Source organism: Periplaneta americana, chromosome 11 (assembly GCF_040183065.1).
Source record: "Periplaneta americana isolate PAMFEO1 chromosome 11, P.americana_PAMFEO1_priV1, whole genome shotgun sequence".
Classification (NCBI taxonomy): domain Eukaryota; kingdom Metazoa; phylum Arthropoda; class Insecta; order Blattodea; family Blattidae; genus Periplaneta; species Periplaneta americana.
In genome coordinates, this window is record NC_091127.1 from 101,290,031 (window position 1) to 101,309,773 (window position 19,743).

General features: G+C 35.3%; 1 protein-coding gene across 4 annotated transcripts in view; it reads right to left on the bottom strand.

Moving 5' to 3' along the window:
* Nucleotides 1-420: 420 nt before the first annotated feature.
* LOC138709212 (uncharacterized) overlaps nt 421-19,743 on the bottom strand; it is a 69,319-nt gene continuing 49,996 nt past the window's right edge. The window contains exon 5 of one of the 4 annotated variants that reach the window (XM_069839794.1): nt 421-1,708. In XM_069839794.1, the coding sequence (XP_069695895.1) occupies nt 1,601-1,708 (108 nt within the window). In that variant the 3' untranslated portion in view covers nt 421-1,600. The other 3 variants (XM_069839797.1, XM_069839793.1, XM_069839796.1) reach the window with 3 other exon arrangements.

The window sequence follows — 19,743 nt, forward strand, 5'->3', positions numbered from 1 at the left end:
TTGGAATTCTCACAAATTGTCAACTTCTGCTAATCAAAAAGACTGAATTACTATAATGTCACGTGGAAACTTAATTCTCCCTTCTAAGGATCTATAATTGGTTGTGATGCTTGTTAGCAGTATATTCTGAGATGTGCATGGAGATTCCGTTTCTCATGAGAAATTTATAATAAAAAAGACTGTAAATTTGGTTAATTCTGCCATGAAAAACGAAGCAGAAATCAGTTCTCTTCCGCCAGAAGTAATTACGACATTGGTTAGAACAAGAACATTTATTAGAATTAAAGAAATTAATAAAATAATAAAAATGTCTGAAATTTCAGAGAGAAATATTATAAAGAAAATGAAAAAGATTGCATAAGAATAAGTATTTACTTAACAGAGTGGGATTTAGAATAGTGAAATTATATTATGTCGTGATATGGATATGGATATTTATTAATAATGGTTCACAAAAAGTACATAAACTTAATAAATTACAATTAACATATAGGTACACGAATAGCAATTATACGCAATAAATATACATTTAATACCTCATTTTCCATCCTATATCTATTTCAATTTATGTTGGCTTTAACTTGCACTTAGTCTAGTTTTAGTGCAAGTTACAACCAAGCACGTTTATTTAAAACAAAAAAGAGCTTAAAGCATATTTACATATTACTTTTTTAAATTTTTTAACTCTACAATAAACAAGTGTACATCAATCTTTCCTACTGCTCTATTTATCCAGTATTTATGTTTAATTTTTAGGTCTTATAGTACATAATAACTTATTATTTCAAATAGGTGAGCAGATGTCGACATACTGTAAAGTCATCAGCCTGAAATAACTGCATCTGTACATTCAATCTGTAGGTTAATCTTTACCCTTGCACTATTTTCTTGTCAGCAGAATCGTTTGCGTAACTTCTATGAAGACTACCGCATACATGTTTAAACACACACTTACAAATTGTTTACATATAATCAACCTCAATTCAGTTTCATCATTGTATCGCGTGCACTCATTTTCGATTCATTGCTATTATGATGACTAATAAATTTATTATAAATGCATTCTTATTGAATTTAAAATATAGAAGTTTACCAATTTATAAAGTCAATTATCTTTTGAACATTTACTAATTAATACTGCTATCGGAATACATTAATAACTTCAGTAATTCTCTATTTTCAATTATTTTTAATTTTAAAACTTTGACGTTATTCTATCTTATTTTCAAAACCTGTCTTCTTATCTTATTTAGTTAATAATTAGTTTTTCTAATTTTAGAATTTAATCTTTGTTGATGCCTATCTCTTAGTTTGTAGTTTCGTTCAGTATCTATATCCTTGATTGAATTTACTTTATTTCTGTTACAGTTTCTATTTGTCATTTTACCTCTTATTAAATGTTCATCACCTGCTTCTACTTCATCGGTCAGTATCGCACAGCTCCTCCATATTGTAGCACTTCCTCTCGAGCACCCCGGACTACCAACGGCCTGTGACATTCTTATTAACTGATCTTCACTTGCGCTGACCTTGCCGGTTGATCCACAATCACTTCTCCTTGTTGTATTTTCACTCGCGCGCCTCGGACTACCCTCACTGATCATTCTCTCAGTCTGTGGCACAGCTCCCCAAACAGCATCTTCACTGGTTCCAGCAGTTTCTTCCATACTAGGTTTTCCTTCTTCACTCTTTTTTCTTCTAAAGGGATCTGTGAAAACAGTGTTCTCTAGTTTACTTAGGTATGCTCTTACATCATTCACTCCTGCAAGCTCATCAGTTCTTCTATTTGTTATTTTATATTATGTCGTGAGTGGAATAGTAAGGTAAATAATGTAGTAGACTATTATATATTATGTCTCCAATAGCCTAAATATATAAAAATATTTGTTTACTATATAATGACAAATTATTCCAAGAAATGCATATACATATACGTTAATGAAGGTTCAAAAGTAATTGAATTCATGTATAAAATAATGTATGTTACAAATAACTGTATAGATCTAAGTATGTATATATTTATTGCACACGCATGTGTATATTACAGAAGGCAGGGGCGTATTTTGTGGGCTACCGGGGCTACCGGCGGTAGCCCAAGGAAATTACAAAAGAAAAAGTTTATAATATAACATAATGTAATAATTTTGTATTATTAGTTTTACCATAGTAATTAAAATTAAAGTAATTGTTAGATATATTTTGTGTAATAATAGGGTTAGCAGTAGCCCAAACCCTTTAACCAGTAATACGCCTCTGACAGAAGGCAATTATTAATGACACATTGCCATATCACATTGTTTCTTGAAACTTGGTTTAATATGTAATAGATCATAATTTTATTACGTTATCATTTCAAGGTAGTCCCTATTGTACTCGTACTTGAATTCATGTGTAATATAATGTGTGTGTTATATGGGCCTAATTTTGTGCATATTTGTAGCATAAGGTATTACAATTATTATAAAAGTACGTGTATATTACAGAAGGCAATTATTAACGTTGCACTACCATATTAAATTATTTCTTGACTCTTGAATTTAATTTATTGTTCACCATTTTATAATGTTATCACTTCAAGGTAGATCCTATTATATTATATACTGTCAATATTTACTGAATACACAAACAATGATTTTTTATTCATTTAAATCTATGGACGCAGATCTAATCATCAACAATCTGTTATGTTGACTGTGTCATTCGAGTGCGGCCTGCAGTGAAGGTGACGTCATGCGCAGACTGAACGAAAAAACGCACAGCTTGTTCGCATTGAGCTCTATACTAAAATGGAGGAAACACTGTATGTTAAAATATCATCACAGTCTAATATATACAGTTACGAAGCTTGGGATGACTTTTTGCAATTCTCGCGGTAGTTGCTAGCCGCTTGGAGCACTGCGAGTACTAGGAACAATAGACTGTGCCACAGTCATCGTGATCTAATATAGGCCTTAAGGCAGACCATCGCTTAACCCAATCACGAAGGGTAGCGTTTCAACCATATAAATTAGTTGGAATGCATAAAGATTAACATATGTTTCTCTAAAATGTAGTGTAATTCCATTAATAAAATTTAAAACAATGATTATGAGACACTTCAGACTCACTTGCGAGTTAAGGTGTAATATTATTTATGGTGTAAAAATTACGTTGTTCGTATGTGTAATACCTGCCTTTATTTCGATTAAATATTGCGAAATTCTTGTACAGTCATTTATGCACGATTCAATAATTTTCAGTTGCACTGCACAGATATTTAGACATGCTGAAATTATAGGTTATGTTTACTGTACCAGTTGCCCCTTTCTGTCTAAATTTAGTGATCTCCAATACCTTGCCATTCATATGGAAATTATAGGTTATGTTTACTATATTTAACTTATATATTCCTAAATTCACAATTATATATTATAATTAAGCATAATGTCATGTATGATACCCCGCACATTCAGTTTGTCTGTATTTTAATACTATAATAATTGAGTACTGAATTATTGTATTTATCTACTACTAAGAGACGAAGTAACACAATTGTACGTACACTGATTTCATAGGAGTGGTATGGTAATTTTTTTGTCTAAAATTAAGGGAGGTAGATGTGCTAAATTGAAATCACAATATAAATTCTTTTTTATTAAACCTCAAAATAGCTTCCATTCTAAACTTAAAATGTTGACGCGAACAGATTATGTTAACATGTAAAATTCCCTTCACATTAAAATAACACAGTTTTGTAATTATTTCTGCAACATATTATGCAACAAGAAGTAAACGGAACTTATGGTCACATTACATTAAATAAATCTTAGCAGTGATACGCAATAAAGTTATAATATTTCACTGAGTTCCATACACTGAAACAGAAAACTCGAACATATGGTACATTACAGTTTGGATCGACTGTGCCATATTTCGCATTGTTGTGAAAAGTTGTGTAAACTGTGAAATGTTCATTATCGGTTGTAATAACTGTAAATAGCTAAAATACAATAATTTCAATAATAATATGCGACAAGGAGACGTTTGTAGCACTATAAATTGTAAGAAAAAGAGGTCAGAGTTATCCTTCTTCCGAAAGATCCAGGAAGATGAGTTTATAGAATATAATATATATTTTATGAAAATAATACATAAACCTAATGTACTTCATATTTCAATAGTGGAAGGAAGGTGTTAATTTTTTCAAAAGAACACGATATCAAAAGTACAATACATTTTATCGTCTGCTAGGGAAAGAGTCTGTGATGAGGAGATAGTAGCGATCCTGGTGGTGAGCAACTATCTATGTTTGCATATTTAGTAAGTATTGAGCTTCGTGACTGTATATATTAGACTGTGGCAGTACCCAGCAAACACATGATATAAGCAGGAAAAGGCACAGTGAGTTAATAGAAATAAATAGAAAGTGTATCCGCTATGTTAACTTAATGCAGTAGGTAGGCCTATTCATTTATACGAATTCCATAGACGATATTAGGTCGGAAAATTAATGGAGTTCAAGTAATTGTAAATCAAAATTATGCAGGCCTATTAAATAACACTCAATGGTATATTTTTTCACACGTTGCACTCCATCTTTTCCTGCAAAATTTTCATATGACGTTCATAACGACTCACTATCACTTCCTTAATGAATACACTGTGTCATACAATTTCTCACTCGCTGGAAGAATACCATATCACTCACGATTTAACTGTAACCGGTGTTAATCACAAAGCTATGAAACTGTTTCAAGGCCTGTCATATGGAATTCTTATAAACAACATTGAGGATATTTATGATTGACGCGACGGTTGTGACCAATGTATGACATGTGTTGCCAGGCCGAAACCCGCAGCCTTCCTACATACAGACATGGAATAACAATTTTTTTTGTTGTTTAACACTTTTTTTTGCATAACACCGTCCAAATAGGAAGGGTAGTTGCTCCACTCATACAAATGGTCCGTTGCAATGTTGCAATCATGCTACAATTCACTGTTATTGTTTGCTTTCAGCACAGTTTATTAGATAAGTACAAGAAAATTTAAATTGGAATTTAAGTATGATGTGCCATTGAGACACAATAAGCAAAATACAAATACATTTCTACTGTTATGAACTGCTTCATATCTCATATGCAAAGTTTCGCGTGTTAAAACTGTCTTTTTTTATTATTACATCTTTGCAGTATGACCTTGCGCTATTCACAATTTATTTATTTTGTATTTACTTATTTATTTTAAATTGATTTATGTGTTTATTTATTCATCTATTCATTAACTTACTTATCTGTCTACTTATCGACCTATTTACCTATGTACCTATTTATTTATTTATTTATTTATTTATTTATTTATTCTGGTAGAGTTAATGCCATGAGGCCTTCTCTTCCACATTGCCATAAGTGAAATACACATTCAGGCAATAACAACCCTAGTAATACTAGCAGTAGCTTTTTTTAGTTGGTTATTTAACGACGCTCTATCAACTACTCGGTTATTTGAGCCGATGGGATTGGTAATAGGCCTAGTGAGATGTTATTTGGTAAGATGAGACTGAGGATCGTCTGGCTTTCGCCTTATGGTTGGGGAAAACCTCGGAGAAAACCCAACCAGGTAATCAGCCCAAGCGGGAATCGAACCCAAGCTGAGAGCAACTCTAGTTCGGTAGGCAAGTACCTCGGCCGACTGAATTATGCCGGAGTCTACTACTAACAGCAATACATAATATCATTATGTTGTAAATTGAGCTTAGATATAATAGAATATTAACTAAATACCTTACAAAATTAAGTAATTTACAATTTATATCCTAATTCTACTCTATGGTAGGTCTAAGTGGCAATTGTATGTTTCTTGAATACTATTTTTTTGTTATAAATTTTTGGAAAATTACGAGGGCTATTCATAAAGTAACTTCCGTTTTCATATAGCGTGCGTAACAACAGAGACAGTGGCGTCCCTCTTGCGGTGGAGTGTACTTTGAAGCAGTACGCGTCGAGCAGCGGTAGAGTCAAGGTCGTGTCTTTGTTCCTCTCTGAGCCACGTACTGTCAAAATGTGTGCTGCAATCGCAAGTCCTGCCAGGTGTGAGGTACTTTCTGTAATAAGATTTCTTGTGGCCAAAAACTGTAAAGCTAATGAAATCCATTGCCAACTTTGTGAAGTTTATGGGCCAGACGTAATGAGTGAAGGTGGTGTAAGACAATAGTGCCGTATGTTCAAAAATGGGCGAACCAATGTCCATGATGAAGAGAGAAGTGGTCGACCGAGTATCGTGAATGTAGATCTGAATCGTTTGGTTGATGAAAGGGTTAGAGCAAACTGTAGGTTCACCATGTCGGAGCTTAGTGAGGATGTTCTACAGATTAGTCGTACTCTTCTGTACAAAGTGATTACCAAAGATTTGGGCTACTGAAAACTTTCTGCCAGATGGGTGCCTAAACTCCTTTCTGAGGAACAAAAGGCTCAGCGGATGGGAGCAGCACTGTCCTTTCTTGAGTGTTACGAAAGAGAAGGTGATGCTTTTCTCGATCCAAACTGCAAGAGTTCAACTCGGAAGTATTGGATCACCCTCCCTATAGCCCAGATTTGGCACCTAGCGAGTACCATCTCTTCATGCACATGAAGACGTGGCTTGGCTCGAAGTGCTCTGACGATGATGAAGAGTTTAAAACAAGCGTCGTAGGTTGGCTTCAGTCGCAGGCGGCCAAACTCTAAGATTGCGGAATTTCAAAGCTCATCATACGCTACGACAAGTGTCTCAATAAACTAGAGTGTATGACTGTGTCATTCGAGTGCGGCCTGCAGTGAAGGTGACGTCATGCGCAGACTGAACGAAAACACGCACAGCTTGTTCCCATTGAGCTCTATACTAAAGTGTTTGTAAAAAATAAACAAAAGTTACTTTATGAATAGCCCTCGTATGTACGTAGCCCTGAAAAGAGCATATTTTGAATGTCCATTTAATATGAACACCAATGTCCTCTGTTGTGAGCGACTTCTTACACTCGAATAGAAAAAGATAATGTAATTCTTACTACTCGCGGAAGCATAATTATTTTATTATTTATAAGATTGACACAGTTACAGTATAACTACATTAGCCGTCTGGATTTAGTATCTACGATATATGACTAGCCTTATCATTACGAATTCCACTCCATAATGAATGAATGATGGAAATACTGACAAAATATTTAAAACGTTAGAGTTAAATAACATCGTCATATAGTTAGCCTATTACAATTTACCTAAACCTTATAAAATTTTTTGCTTTTCTTTAAATAAAACTAACAATGTACAGTATTTGGTGTGTTTCACAACTGGAATTATTGCATAACGTTAATATAAAAACGTTAATGACGAAATATAAAATAAAATAACTTGTAATAAAATGCGTATAAAAGGATTAGTATGTAAATTGAATTACTGCCATTTTGAAATAATGTTTACAACTTTTTGAACGAAAGAGGAAATAAAATAATTAATTAAAATGAGGTTTTAACATTCAGTATGCACGATGGCATAATCTCTACACTGGTTATCTTAGCTAATAAACCACGAGGTGCAGACAGAATCGTTGGATAAGGAAAGCTATTAGTGTAAATTAAAATAAAATTTTCATTTTTTCATTGTCACTTCAAAGTATAATTTTTCGTCTTTATTTGACTATATTATCATTTAATTAATATATTATTCTTCTGTACTAATGGACTTTAATAGCACCATTCCTTCTACCAATGTTAAAACCTCGTCAAGCGTAAAAACCAATTGCTGATTGCTAACAACAACAAACATATCATAAAAAACTGGTCGACCAGAAGCACACCGATGCAGTGCCAGAATGTAAGATTGTGTATAATACTCATGAGTATTTTTCTTTTGGGTAGCTCAGTAAATTGCCATGCTAATAAGACAAAATATGACGATACTGATAGTGGAATAAAATTAATATCACGTGAAGTTGTATAAAAACTTATAAGAAATCAAGCAATGAGTGAGATTCGTTTGGTACCAGCAAGTAATTAAACATTACACCATTGAGCTATGACAGACTTCGACGATAAGGCTTTGCCAATCTCCTTTTCACATGTACTGGGTGAATATCACGAACAGCTGGAAAATTTATTCCTTGTTAATTTCCTGCAGTGGCGGTGCGTCCTATGTTTAGAACTCTCAGCGACCTACTAACTTTCGTATCCTTGTCGGACCGGAAGAGGCATCTAACCTCGAGGCCACCTAACCGAGGTTGGGCCCCTTACAGGCGTGTCTCGCTCCGGATACCTCTGTGACCGTCCCAGGCACTTACCGGCTGCCATTCCACTTTGCCAGTTATGGACCCGCTAAACGGGCGGAGTTCAGTGGTGAGTCCACTTATCCAGTTAAAACCAAAGAGGACTGCAGTAATAGATGTACTATACCCCCTCAGAACGCCCCTCTGGATACCCCTGCGGAGAGTGGCACTAGGGCACACTCCGATTTACGGGTCTAGTTACTTTTGGCGGGGTAGCTACTGAATGCTAGGGAGATCGCAGACGGCACCTACAACAAGAGAGTCATAGTTACTCCTGCCGTGAACAAGGAAAAACAATTTAATTGTTTAAATAAATTTATTTATAATTTACACTATCATTCTTTGTTTCTTGCTCATCTTTAACAAGTTTACTTGCGGCTCTGATGTATTTTTGTCGTATGAAAATCTATGAACCGCAAAGATCGAATACCTACATGCTTGTAAGCTTCTGAGGTTCAATTCATTCTCTGAACCTCACCAAGCCAGTTTCTGGACTTGCGTGCTGGGCGAGAGGCAAAGGGAAATAGACATGGGAAAAGCAACACATCCAACTGTTTCGAAACATTCGGAACGACTCAGTGAAATGTTTCGAAATGTGTCAAATCATGACACATCTACTGGGAGACAGAGTGCCTATTGTTGGAGCTTCGTTTGCTGTCAGATGCACTGATTCGAAACTCTGTGCACAAGATATGACACATGACAACCTTGCGGTCCAGTACTTGATGTTTCGAGTTTAAGTAGGAACATTTATTAGTAATCACGTCTACTTTAAAAATATACCTACTACTGTCACGTCATTTTGAAGTAGCTATCAGATTTCAAATGTAGTCATGAGTTTAATCTACTAGTACAGAATAAAATAAATGTGATGATTATTAATCGCTAATTAAGTTTATAATTGAGGGGGGTCCCGACAAGTAAGTGCCAAGCCACATTTTTGGCCAAATTGAACTAATCATGTCATCTCATGGGAAATAATATATTTAAAATTATGGTGTCAAGAGTTTCTGCAGAAAACCTAACAGATGGCTCTATTATTCGTTTTATGTTCTTGCCCTAATACTTCATGCATCTTCTATAATTGCAAGACAATGTCAAGCAACAAAGATAGTTTGGAGAGAATGGTCCATAGGAGGAAGCTGACGTTTTCTAATGAATCAAATGATGAAGGCAGTGATTCCAGCTCTCATTCTGAATATTTACCACTTTCTGAAGAGAATTATCAGAAACTGAAATACAGTTAAGTGTTGCATGGCCTTATATTGCCCTCACAGTGTTAAATGTAGATGTGTTGACTGGACAAAGTATGCATTTCATTAAAAAAAAGTTTCTAACTGCTTTTTCATTATTTATTTAAAGTTATGATACTGTCCATTAATGTCTAACGTTTTGTTCCTTTCATTACCTTATGTGAGTCAAGATAATCTTAAATTTAAAATTATTGCTTGGCATTTTCTTGTCCTACATTTTTGCAATAGATTGTTTGGCATTCTCTTGCCATAAATATTTAACATTTATGTGAGTGCATTATCATATTATTGAATTACCATCAAGTTTCTGAGTAGTATAAACTAATTTGACTTTTATAATATGGTATTTTATTACTGGAAGAAAAAAAATCATTATTAAAATATTGATTCAACTATATCAGTAATACATTTCCTTCAAGATGACAATAGACCTATTTTTGCCACGAAAAGAAGAAAAAGAGTCAGCTCACGGCAGATCTCCACATTCAATAGTCTACAAAAACAACCTACATCATAGAGCACGAATGAACAACAGCAGAGGTTTCTTGGAAGAAAGGGAAAGCAAGTACCATGACTGTAGACAGAAAAATGTTGGATCTGTTAAAATAAAGAAAATCAAACTTACAGATGTAATGAAGCTAATGGAATATGTCCCCCCAATCCACCATGGCTTTTACCTCAACTTGATATCTGATGATGATGGTAATGATGGGAAATATGATGTGGAAGACGTATGGGGTATTTCTAAAGTCAGTTCAAACATTAAATTGCTATAAATATTACAATATTTGAGATAGGGAATAAACAAAAACATCACAGTGTTGGGCAAACAGCGGGCTTTACAAAACATTGGGAAGATGTCCACAGCATTTTGCAGATAATGTCTTGGAATAATGGCAATTTCTTGCGAGATGGCATCTATCAGTTGCAGTAGGATTGTTGGATGTGTCGGGAAAACTCATTCTTTAAGGTAACCCCACAACCAAAAGTCGGCCGGATTGAAATCTGGAGATCGCAGAGGCCACATTGTTGGAAAGTGCCTACTGATGACACGATCGCCAAACATCTGCGTAATTAATTGTTTTGCAGGTATAAAGATGTGGGGTGGAGCGCTATCTTGCATGAAGATTATGTTTCCCATATCGTGATTCCTCAGTCTAGGGATGACGAAGTTCTGTAACATGCTGTAATAGCGCTCCCCGTTTTCTGTAACAGTCTGTCTTATTCCATTATTGTCCACATCTATGGAGTAAAACGATTAGCGCATTTGCCCGGGAAACCAGGTGACCCAGGTTCGATTCTCAGTCAGGGCAAGTTACCTAGTTGAGGTTTTTTTCCCAGGTTTTCCCTCAACCCAATATGAGCAAATGCTGGGTAACTTTCGGTGCTGGACCCCGGACTCATTTCACGGGCATTATCACCTTCATCTCATTCAGACTCTAAATAACCTAAGATGTTGATAGAGCGTCGTAAAATAACCTACTAAAAATAATGGTGGAGTTAACATGCGTGATTGAGGTTCATTTTCCGACCAAAGACATCAGTAGGCACTTTCCAACAATGTGGCCTACGCGATCTCCAGATTCCAATCCGGCGGACTTTGGTCATGGGGGTACCTTAAAGAACGAGTTTTCCTGACACATCCAACAACTCTACTGCAACTGAAAGATGCCATCTCGCAAGAAATTGCCAATATTCCAAGACATTAACTGCAAAATGCTGTGCATGGTGTCGCAGACAGAATACTGTATGTTGAACAAGAGAACGGCAGACATCTTCCCAATGTTTCGTAAACCCCGTTGTTTGCCCAACACTGTGATGGTTTTGTTTTTTCCCTATTTCAAATATTGTAATATTTATAGGCTCCGTGCGTATAGCAATGTGCTGCTACAGGCGGATACTACGAGAACTACTTGTAGATTTGTCATCAACAGCTGTGTGTGCTCTGTGTTGACAGCTGACTGCTGGAATATTCGAATAGGAGTAATTTTATACGCATTTGTCCAATCTTTCATACAGTGTTGCCTTTAGATTACTATTTTGAAAATGTCAGAGAGGTCCAGCAAAATTATGTGCTGTGTTTTTGGCTATAATAATAAATATTATAATATAGAGCCAACTGTGAAGTTTTATAGTTTTCCTTTACGTTCCCACGAAATGAATTTGAAAGACAGTGGATATTAGCAGTAAATTGGAAGGAGTAAATTTAAATTAAGTATTTGGAATTTAAGTATTTTAACTAATAGTAACTATTACATGAGTCATCTAGATTCAAAATCCCTTGAACGCAATTTTTACCTACATATTTTCATGTTTTTATACCATTTGAATCTGTATAATGAATTATAATACTGTTATAAATATTGAGGTTGAAAGCCTGCTCAATTGGGCTGAAATAGAGCGATGAAAATTGACTTTAGTTTCAAAATCCCCTAAAGAACGTGAAACTTACAAAGTTGTTAGAATAAAAATCCTGTATCAACAAAAGAGCCAATCGGTGATGATGATGATGATGATCATCATCATCATCATCATGCGGTCACGTGCCATTATGGCGGTCATTCATTCTGTTGTAGCTTAAATACGATCCTGTTGTGATAACATAGTTGTGTTTTTCGTTGCAAATCACAGTAAAAATGAGCGAATTTAGTGCACATGCTACACTTGTTTCACCGGATAGATCCATAAAGCGACAGAAACAAAGAGAAAACTGGAAAAGAAAAATAATGCACCAAGATAGGTAATTAACACAACCTCCAAGTTTGTTTACATTCGTTTCTTTATGTATCTACTATTATTGCAGTCAATATCGATACAGTAATAAAATTATTTGGCATTTTAATTGTTACAGGTTTTCTCCCATTCCAGGCACAAGGCGAAAATATTCCGGTGTACAACATTACGAGTGATTGATATAATGAAGTTCCATAAGATATTTTATAATTCTAAAGAAAAATACAACAGGATAATTGTATTCTATAACATTGCAAGTGTTCTACAATAAAGACTTCCCGTGTACAAAATTCAAAGAGAGGATTAACATTTAAATACAACATTCGTTGTTCGTCTACAGGTTCCCTAATTCCTGTTTGGAAGATAAATGTTTCCCCGGAATAAAAACTGTATTGGAGGAGAGCAATGCAATTTTGGTAATGCCATCTTTTATGAATGAAGGTCAACCATGAACCATTGTTGTATGTGCGGATCTATGTGAAACTGCACACTGCACTGCTAGACGATCGATAGATTTCTTTTGACTTCTTTCTAACAACGATCTAATTTTGCCCAATTTCACTTGTTAAAATAGCCCTATCTTCTTTGCTTCCTTGTGCAACACCAAAGCAGTACTGGCAGTGCAAAACTTCTTATGAAGTCTATTATTGACTGGTACATTTACACCAGGAAATATTTTTATTCTGTAATATATACGATCTATACTTAGCATTTAATAATGCTCGCTGTTCCTCTTTCTTAACCGAAGGATGGAACTCCTCAACATATAAAGTGCTTACCTGAGTAATTATCTGTGTAATGATGTGTTGTAGCCCCACCTCCCTACTTGTTACAAATATACGTAACACTTGAGAGATCCAGGGCCTTGTTTCATAAAAGCTAATAGTCTTTTAATACAAGTGTCTGATTTATTATCTTGTCTAGTTTTACTGGATATTATTGAATTAATATTAACGAAGTTTGGTGAAACTGGCCAACAATTAGAAATATTAAAACATATGTTAATGAAATCATTTTATGTTCAAACACATATTATTGAAATTATTTTATTTAATTTTTCATTGTTTGAAGTTTGAAAACAAATATATGAGGCACTCAGAAGCAAAGTAATATAAGTGACATTTTTTTAAAAAGTGAGATAAGTATAAATTCTAAATCTTTAATGTCACTTCTGTTCAGAGAAAAAAGTAATATAAGTGCAGTTCCAGTCAGTGCTACTCCATGTTGGCTTTACACTTGTATTACAATGCAGACAGAGTTTTAACTGATACTAATACAAGTGCGTTGTTTACATATTGTAGTTGCGTTTCTTCTGTGTATGACTAATTCATTTGCCATAATGGAGAGAGGTAATAGATTACATATTCGAAACATCTTCGTGGAAGGCCTGCACACATTGAGCTGGACCAACTATACAGTGATCCAATAAGGATAACTTTTGCTAAGTGGAGCAACTTGCTAATGAAATTCATTCCACTCTTTCCTTGATGACCTGAAGCATTAGGATGGGCCTATAATAAGGACTGTAGGACGTGGAAAAGTCCGTGGAAGAGGAAGTTGAAGGAATATTCGCGGTAGGAACACTACAGATGCACTTCATGACAGAAACATAGATGTTTCAGCAGAGAGAGATGTGACTTCATTAGATGAGGCTAGTGACATAATGAACAGCGACTAAGGCTGAATTTTATTTAAAATTTGAAATTTTCTTAGCCCTGTTCTTCAGGAGTACCAAAAACCACATCAACTGTTGCCCTAGAAATTGAATATAATATTCAACCAATCATACAGAATGTATTAAAAAGGATCTAAAAATACATTTAAAATTATAAGCCTCATCGAGATCTCAGATGTTCTTCAAACTGTCAGATAATATCCTATGTAATTTCTACAAAATAAACAAAGAAGAAATACCAGTCTATATCACAGACACACTCATTGCTAAAACTCCAGTTGCAAATGAAATTCCTCCATGAAAATGGATAATTCCAGAACATAACCTACAAATTCCACGAAATCATTTCAAAAATGATCCTCCATATGGAACTACTCTGCAGCACATATAAGGATTACCTTCAAATTTATGCAGATGAATCTCTAAACCCTGATGATGAAACATCAGGAGCAGGGTATTATATTCCAAAATATCAAGAAAATTACTTCATACCATGTTCAGCCTCCTCCAGTCTTGACACACAATTGCTAGCTATTGATGCTGCTCTTTAGTGTGTTAGTCAAATTTCTGGAAGATCTATTTGAATACTTACTGACTCCAAGGGGGCTATATTTAATATAATCAAATATGTACCACACCTATATGCACAAAGAATTATTCCAATTCAGAAACTAAGTGAACTAAAAAAACTCCAAAAGAAAATAAAATTTCAATGGATACCTAGTCATTGTGGTCTGCCTGGAAACGAGAAAGTCGATAATGTTGCAAAACAGGCAACATATTTGCAACCAAGACCTCTTCAGGTGATATCTCTATCCAATGCCTTTACTTCAGTAAAGTTCCATTTTATAAACTTATGGATTAACAAAATTGGCTCTCTTCTACAAAGGAAAAATTTTACAGTCCGTTAAAAAGAAACCGAATGACCTGGAAATTTACAAAAACTTGCCCAGGCATGTTCAAACATTTTTAACAAGAGTCAGAACAGATCACATTGTCACATAATTGTACCTACACCGATTTCACCTTTCTGATAATCCTACTTGTATGTAGTGTAATAATCATGATGGAGATCTGGAACACATTCTTCTATACTGTCCATCCATAAACCACAAAAGAAGTAAATTAAAATCATCAGTATCAGTTGCAGAAGACACATCTCTGCAGTATATATTGACTACACCCCAACTCTGGCTACTAGCAACAGGCGTCTATAATGAACACCGATCAAAATACCCCTAATTTACTATGAAAAATAAGAACTGAAAATACTACAGTGGACTATAGTTGACTTTATGTTGTCTGCAAACAACTGGATACATTAAGAAGATTGATTGATTGATTGATTCTTTTGGTTATACAGACACATTTTTTATTATAATATGATAATAAGACAGAAATGTTTCAATGTTGTAAGCAATGCCCTTGTTCTTGTTTTAAATAATATAAAAATACTGAAAACCATTGCATTTATATTACTTTTCCACAAAAATTTTTTCGTGGCAAAATAATACAAGTGACTTTAGGACCCTATTTTACCTAAACTGTTTTAGAATAGATCATTTCTATTTAGAATTTTAAAAATATAGGTACCAACATATACAACTGTAAATTTACAGCCACATAGTCCTGTAACAGATTTTTTAATTTCCGTTCCAACTTCAAAGTAACTTACCTCAAAACTTACTAAATGTCACTTGTATCACTTTGCTTCTGAGTGCCTCATATATGTATTTTATATTTTGCAATAATTCGTATTTTTATTTCACACTTCGCTTAGGTACCACTAATAGGGCTCGTGTAGATCTACCACCAGTGTTACGCATACCATAGGTTGAGGACCGCTGCATTACACTATTAACTTGTTGCTCGTAGCTTTGTAACTTATGAAACAGGCCACTGAACGCAGTACTAGGGAAACTGACCATTTCCCTAGTAATTCGTCCTGGACTTCTTGATTGTTATGTTGGTAATTATAACTATGGGGAGGAGGCTATAAAAATGTGTTATACACTTTCACTCCTTGAATGCAGTGTTCAACGTGGATCCGCACAGTAGCAATATTATAAGTGTCATCAACTTGATCATGTGTTAATGACCTTCATTCATAAAGGGTGCTCTCCTCCAATCAGTTTTTATTCCGGGGAAACCTTTATCTTCTATAATTTGATCTCGGTTCTATCAGTTTAAAAATTCCACAGTCATTTGTGATAAAACAATCACTGGCTCTACCTCCGTAACATTTGGAAATTAATGTTACTATACCACAAGGTGTAATTCCAATAAGAAGTTTTGCAGTATATGCAGGCTTATAATTAGAGTACATATATACACTCTGATTTCAGGAGGTTGTTCTAACTTCAGTGCAGTCAACAATAGCTCTACATTCGGATGAGTATCCTGAAAAACAGTAGGCAATGTTGCATTAATAGTATCTTTGCTGGGCCAAAAAACAAACTTTTTAGTTGCCTGTGCAAGCAAACGTAAAACAGATTAGAACATTATAGAAATAGTACTATGGTGAACATTGAAAATTACAGAAAGGGCAGCAAATGGCAAGGCTAACATAAAAGTCTATTTTATTTACTAATTTTGCGTTGAGTAGTGTCTAACAGTAAGTTAAAAAATAAATTAAAAATGTCTGTGTTAACACCAGCCAGGGCATTTAATTGTGATTTATTAGAAATTGAACTATAACCACTAAATTCTCTTTCTTCAAATTGGGAGTCAGACCCAGACAGTTTATTAGTATACTTAGGTTTTGCATGTGTGTGGAAAGGTGATATACATGGTTGTGCGCTGACAATTTCCGTACAACTGTTTTTCTTGTAAATTCAATACATGACCACTTTATGCAAATAAACTACCTTTCTTAGAAGAATTTGGCCGATTACTGTCATATAAAATACTTTGAAATACCACTGTTGCTATTAAATCTGCCATGACAATATGCGGCTGATGCTTGCGCGGTAACATGCAAGAACTTACAATTTTCGCCACTCAGAGCACAGCAGTGCATTTCTCCCTGCAACGCACGCAGCCTATAGCGGTTTAATGTTGCAACTGACTTTTGAAATACCCTATATTTTAGGTTATTGCTTGTCTTTTGTCAAGTAACAAAATTAATATAAAATTGTTTGTCTTAAAAATGATAAATAATAGTTGAAAATATAACATTTCTAATGTTAATAAAACTTCACACTATATAATTAGTCATTCTTTTGGCCAAGATAGTGTCAAGCCACAGAACAGTATACATATAAATATAAATTTTTAATATAAAATAATAAAAAAATATGTACAATATTCTTCACATTTAAATTAAAAATATATCAAGGAGACTCATTACACATGTATTTAACTTTTTCCGTGATTTGAGGATTTGATCAAACATTCAACTTGCCTTGTATCAAAAGTATAAAAATGTGGCTTGGCACTTTCTTGTCGGGACCCCCTCAATTAATGTATGTATGGTATGTATTTGCTCATAAGTCATAAATCTACATGCTTTGACCGATATTTACCAAAGTTTGCACATTAAGCCTTCACAACCAGGAGAAAAACACAGGCTACATTAATATTGGACAAATGGACATTAAATTATTAAAAAAACACAATAGAAATAAATACTATCAAACATACATATGCTATTGATAATACAATACAATGAAGGAGTTCGGCCGGCACCATGGATCGTGTCCTGGTATGGCTCAGATGGAAAGAGCAGAGTAGTGTATATTGGAGAGTACAGTATTCTTTTGATCCGACAAATGCCGATGCGATGGCCATATTTACTCCTGCGGAGACTCAGTACAATGCAAGACTTGCATAGAAACACTGGTTTCTAGTGTGATATTCCATTTTTATCTTGAAGAATGCCGTGTTGTTGTGCAGTTAATCAATGTGTAATCAATTGTTTTCATACAAAATTAGAATTAAGCCACAAACAAGAGGAGGAATATGTTTCAATGATTAATTTTCTCAACGACATAATACAAAGGTTGGATAAAAAGTAATGGCAACAGTTCGATATTTCTGACATGGCTTTATTTACAGGGGTACAACATTTTATGTATCTTCAATATAGTCGCCCCCCTTATTTATTACTTTTTGCCAAATGTTTGGAAGGTGTCGTACACCATCAGTGCGTCCATCTTTGTTGGTGTTCCATATTGACTGCCCTATAGCACTGATAAGTTCATCTCTGGTATTGTACCAGGTCCCTCTCAGTAGTTCTTTCACTTTGAGGAAGAGATCGTAATCGCATGGACTCATATCAGGTGAGTACGGTGGATGTTCCAGAATCTCCCATTACCTGTGACACAAGAGGTTCTTGACAGCAGCAGCGGTGTGACTCCTTGCATCGTCATGAAGAATGATAGGGTTCTGTACCACCAAGTGTCGTCGTTTTCTCCTGAGGGCTGGACGAAGGTACCTGCAGTAGCAGTCTGCATTTACCATCTGCCTTGGAGGTACAGCGTGGTGCAGTATTACCCAATCAATGTCATACGCCACAATGAACATCACCTTCACAGCAATTTGTGGAGGGCACACTTTCTTCGGACGAGGAGAACCGGGATGCTTCCATTCATTTGATTGGTGTTTCAAGTTTGGTTCGTACGAGCAAGCCCAGGTTTCGTCCATAGCGTCGATTCGTCCAAGAAAGTCGTCACCTTCCCTTTGGTACCAGTCCAAGAAGGCCTGTGCGACTGCATAGCCGTGCCATTGTTGCATTTCGGAAATTCCATGGGGTATCCAACGCGCTGCAATTTTGCGGTAACCCAGAATGTCATGCAGAATGTGGAGCACAGTTTTGTGACATACTCTGACTTCTGCTAACTCACGCGCAGTCCATCAGCGATCAGCAACCAACAGGGAAGCAAGGAGTTTAACTGTGTTGTCCTCCACGTGGGGTCGTCCTGTACGGAGGTTGTCCTGAACAGCAACCATGCCTTCCCGGAATGCTTTAACCCATCGTGCCACTGTGAGATATGGCAACACTGCATCGCCACATGCTTCACGCAGTCCCCGAAATATTCTTGTGCACTATGACCTCGTACCACTTCAATTTTGATCCAGGAATGTTGCTCTAGTTTTGTAAACACGATCTTAGGGCGCTTGCACTATCCCTATGAAAGTCAACGTTCTACACACTGCAGTAGATTGGCAGAGTACTGTGGCAACTGGCTGCACTAACTCATCTAACAGTCCTTGTTCATATCCACACAGCTGGCAGCTCTGGAACATATCATCGTCATGTGACAGCAGGTGTTGCCATAACTTTTTATCCAACCCTTGTATTTTCACTGTGGGCTAAAGCAAGGAGATGCACTATCACCTTTAATTCTTAACTTTGCTCTTGAATATGCCATTAGGAAAGTTCAGGATAACAGAGAGGGTTTGGAATGGAACGGGTTACAGCTTCTTGTTTATGCAGATGGCATCAATATGCTAGGAGAAAATCCACAAACTATTAGGAAAAACATGGGAATTTTACTTCAAGCAAGTAAAGTGAAAGGTCTGGAAGTAAATCCAAAAGACAAAACATATGATTATGTCTCATGACCAGAATATTATACGAAATAGAAATATAAAAATTGGAAATTTATCCTTCGAAGACGTAGAAAAATTCAAATATCTTAGAGCATCAGTAACAAACATAAATGACACCCGGGAGGAAATTAAACCCAGAATAAATATGGGAAATGATAGTTATTCGGTTGAGAAGATTTTGTCATCTAGTCTGCTATCAAAAAATCTGAAAGTTAGAATTTATAAAACAGTTATATTACCGTTTCTGTATGG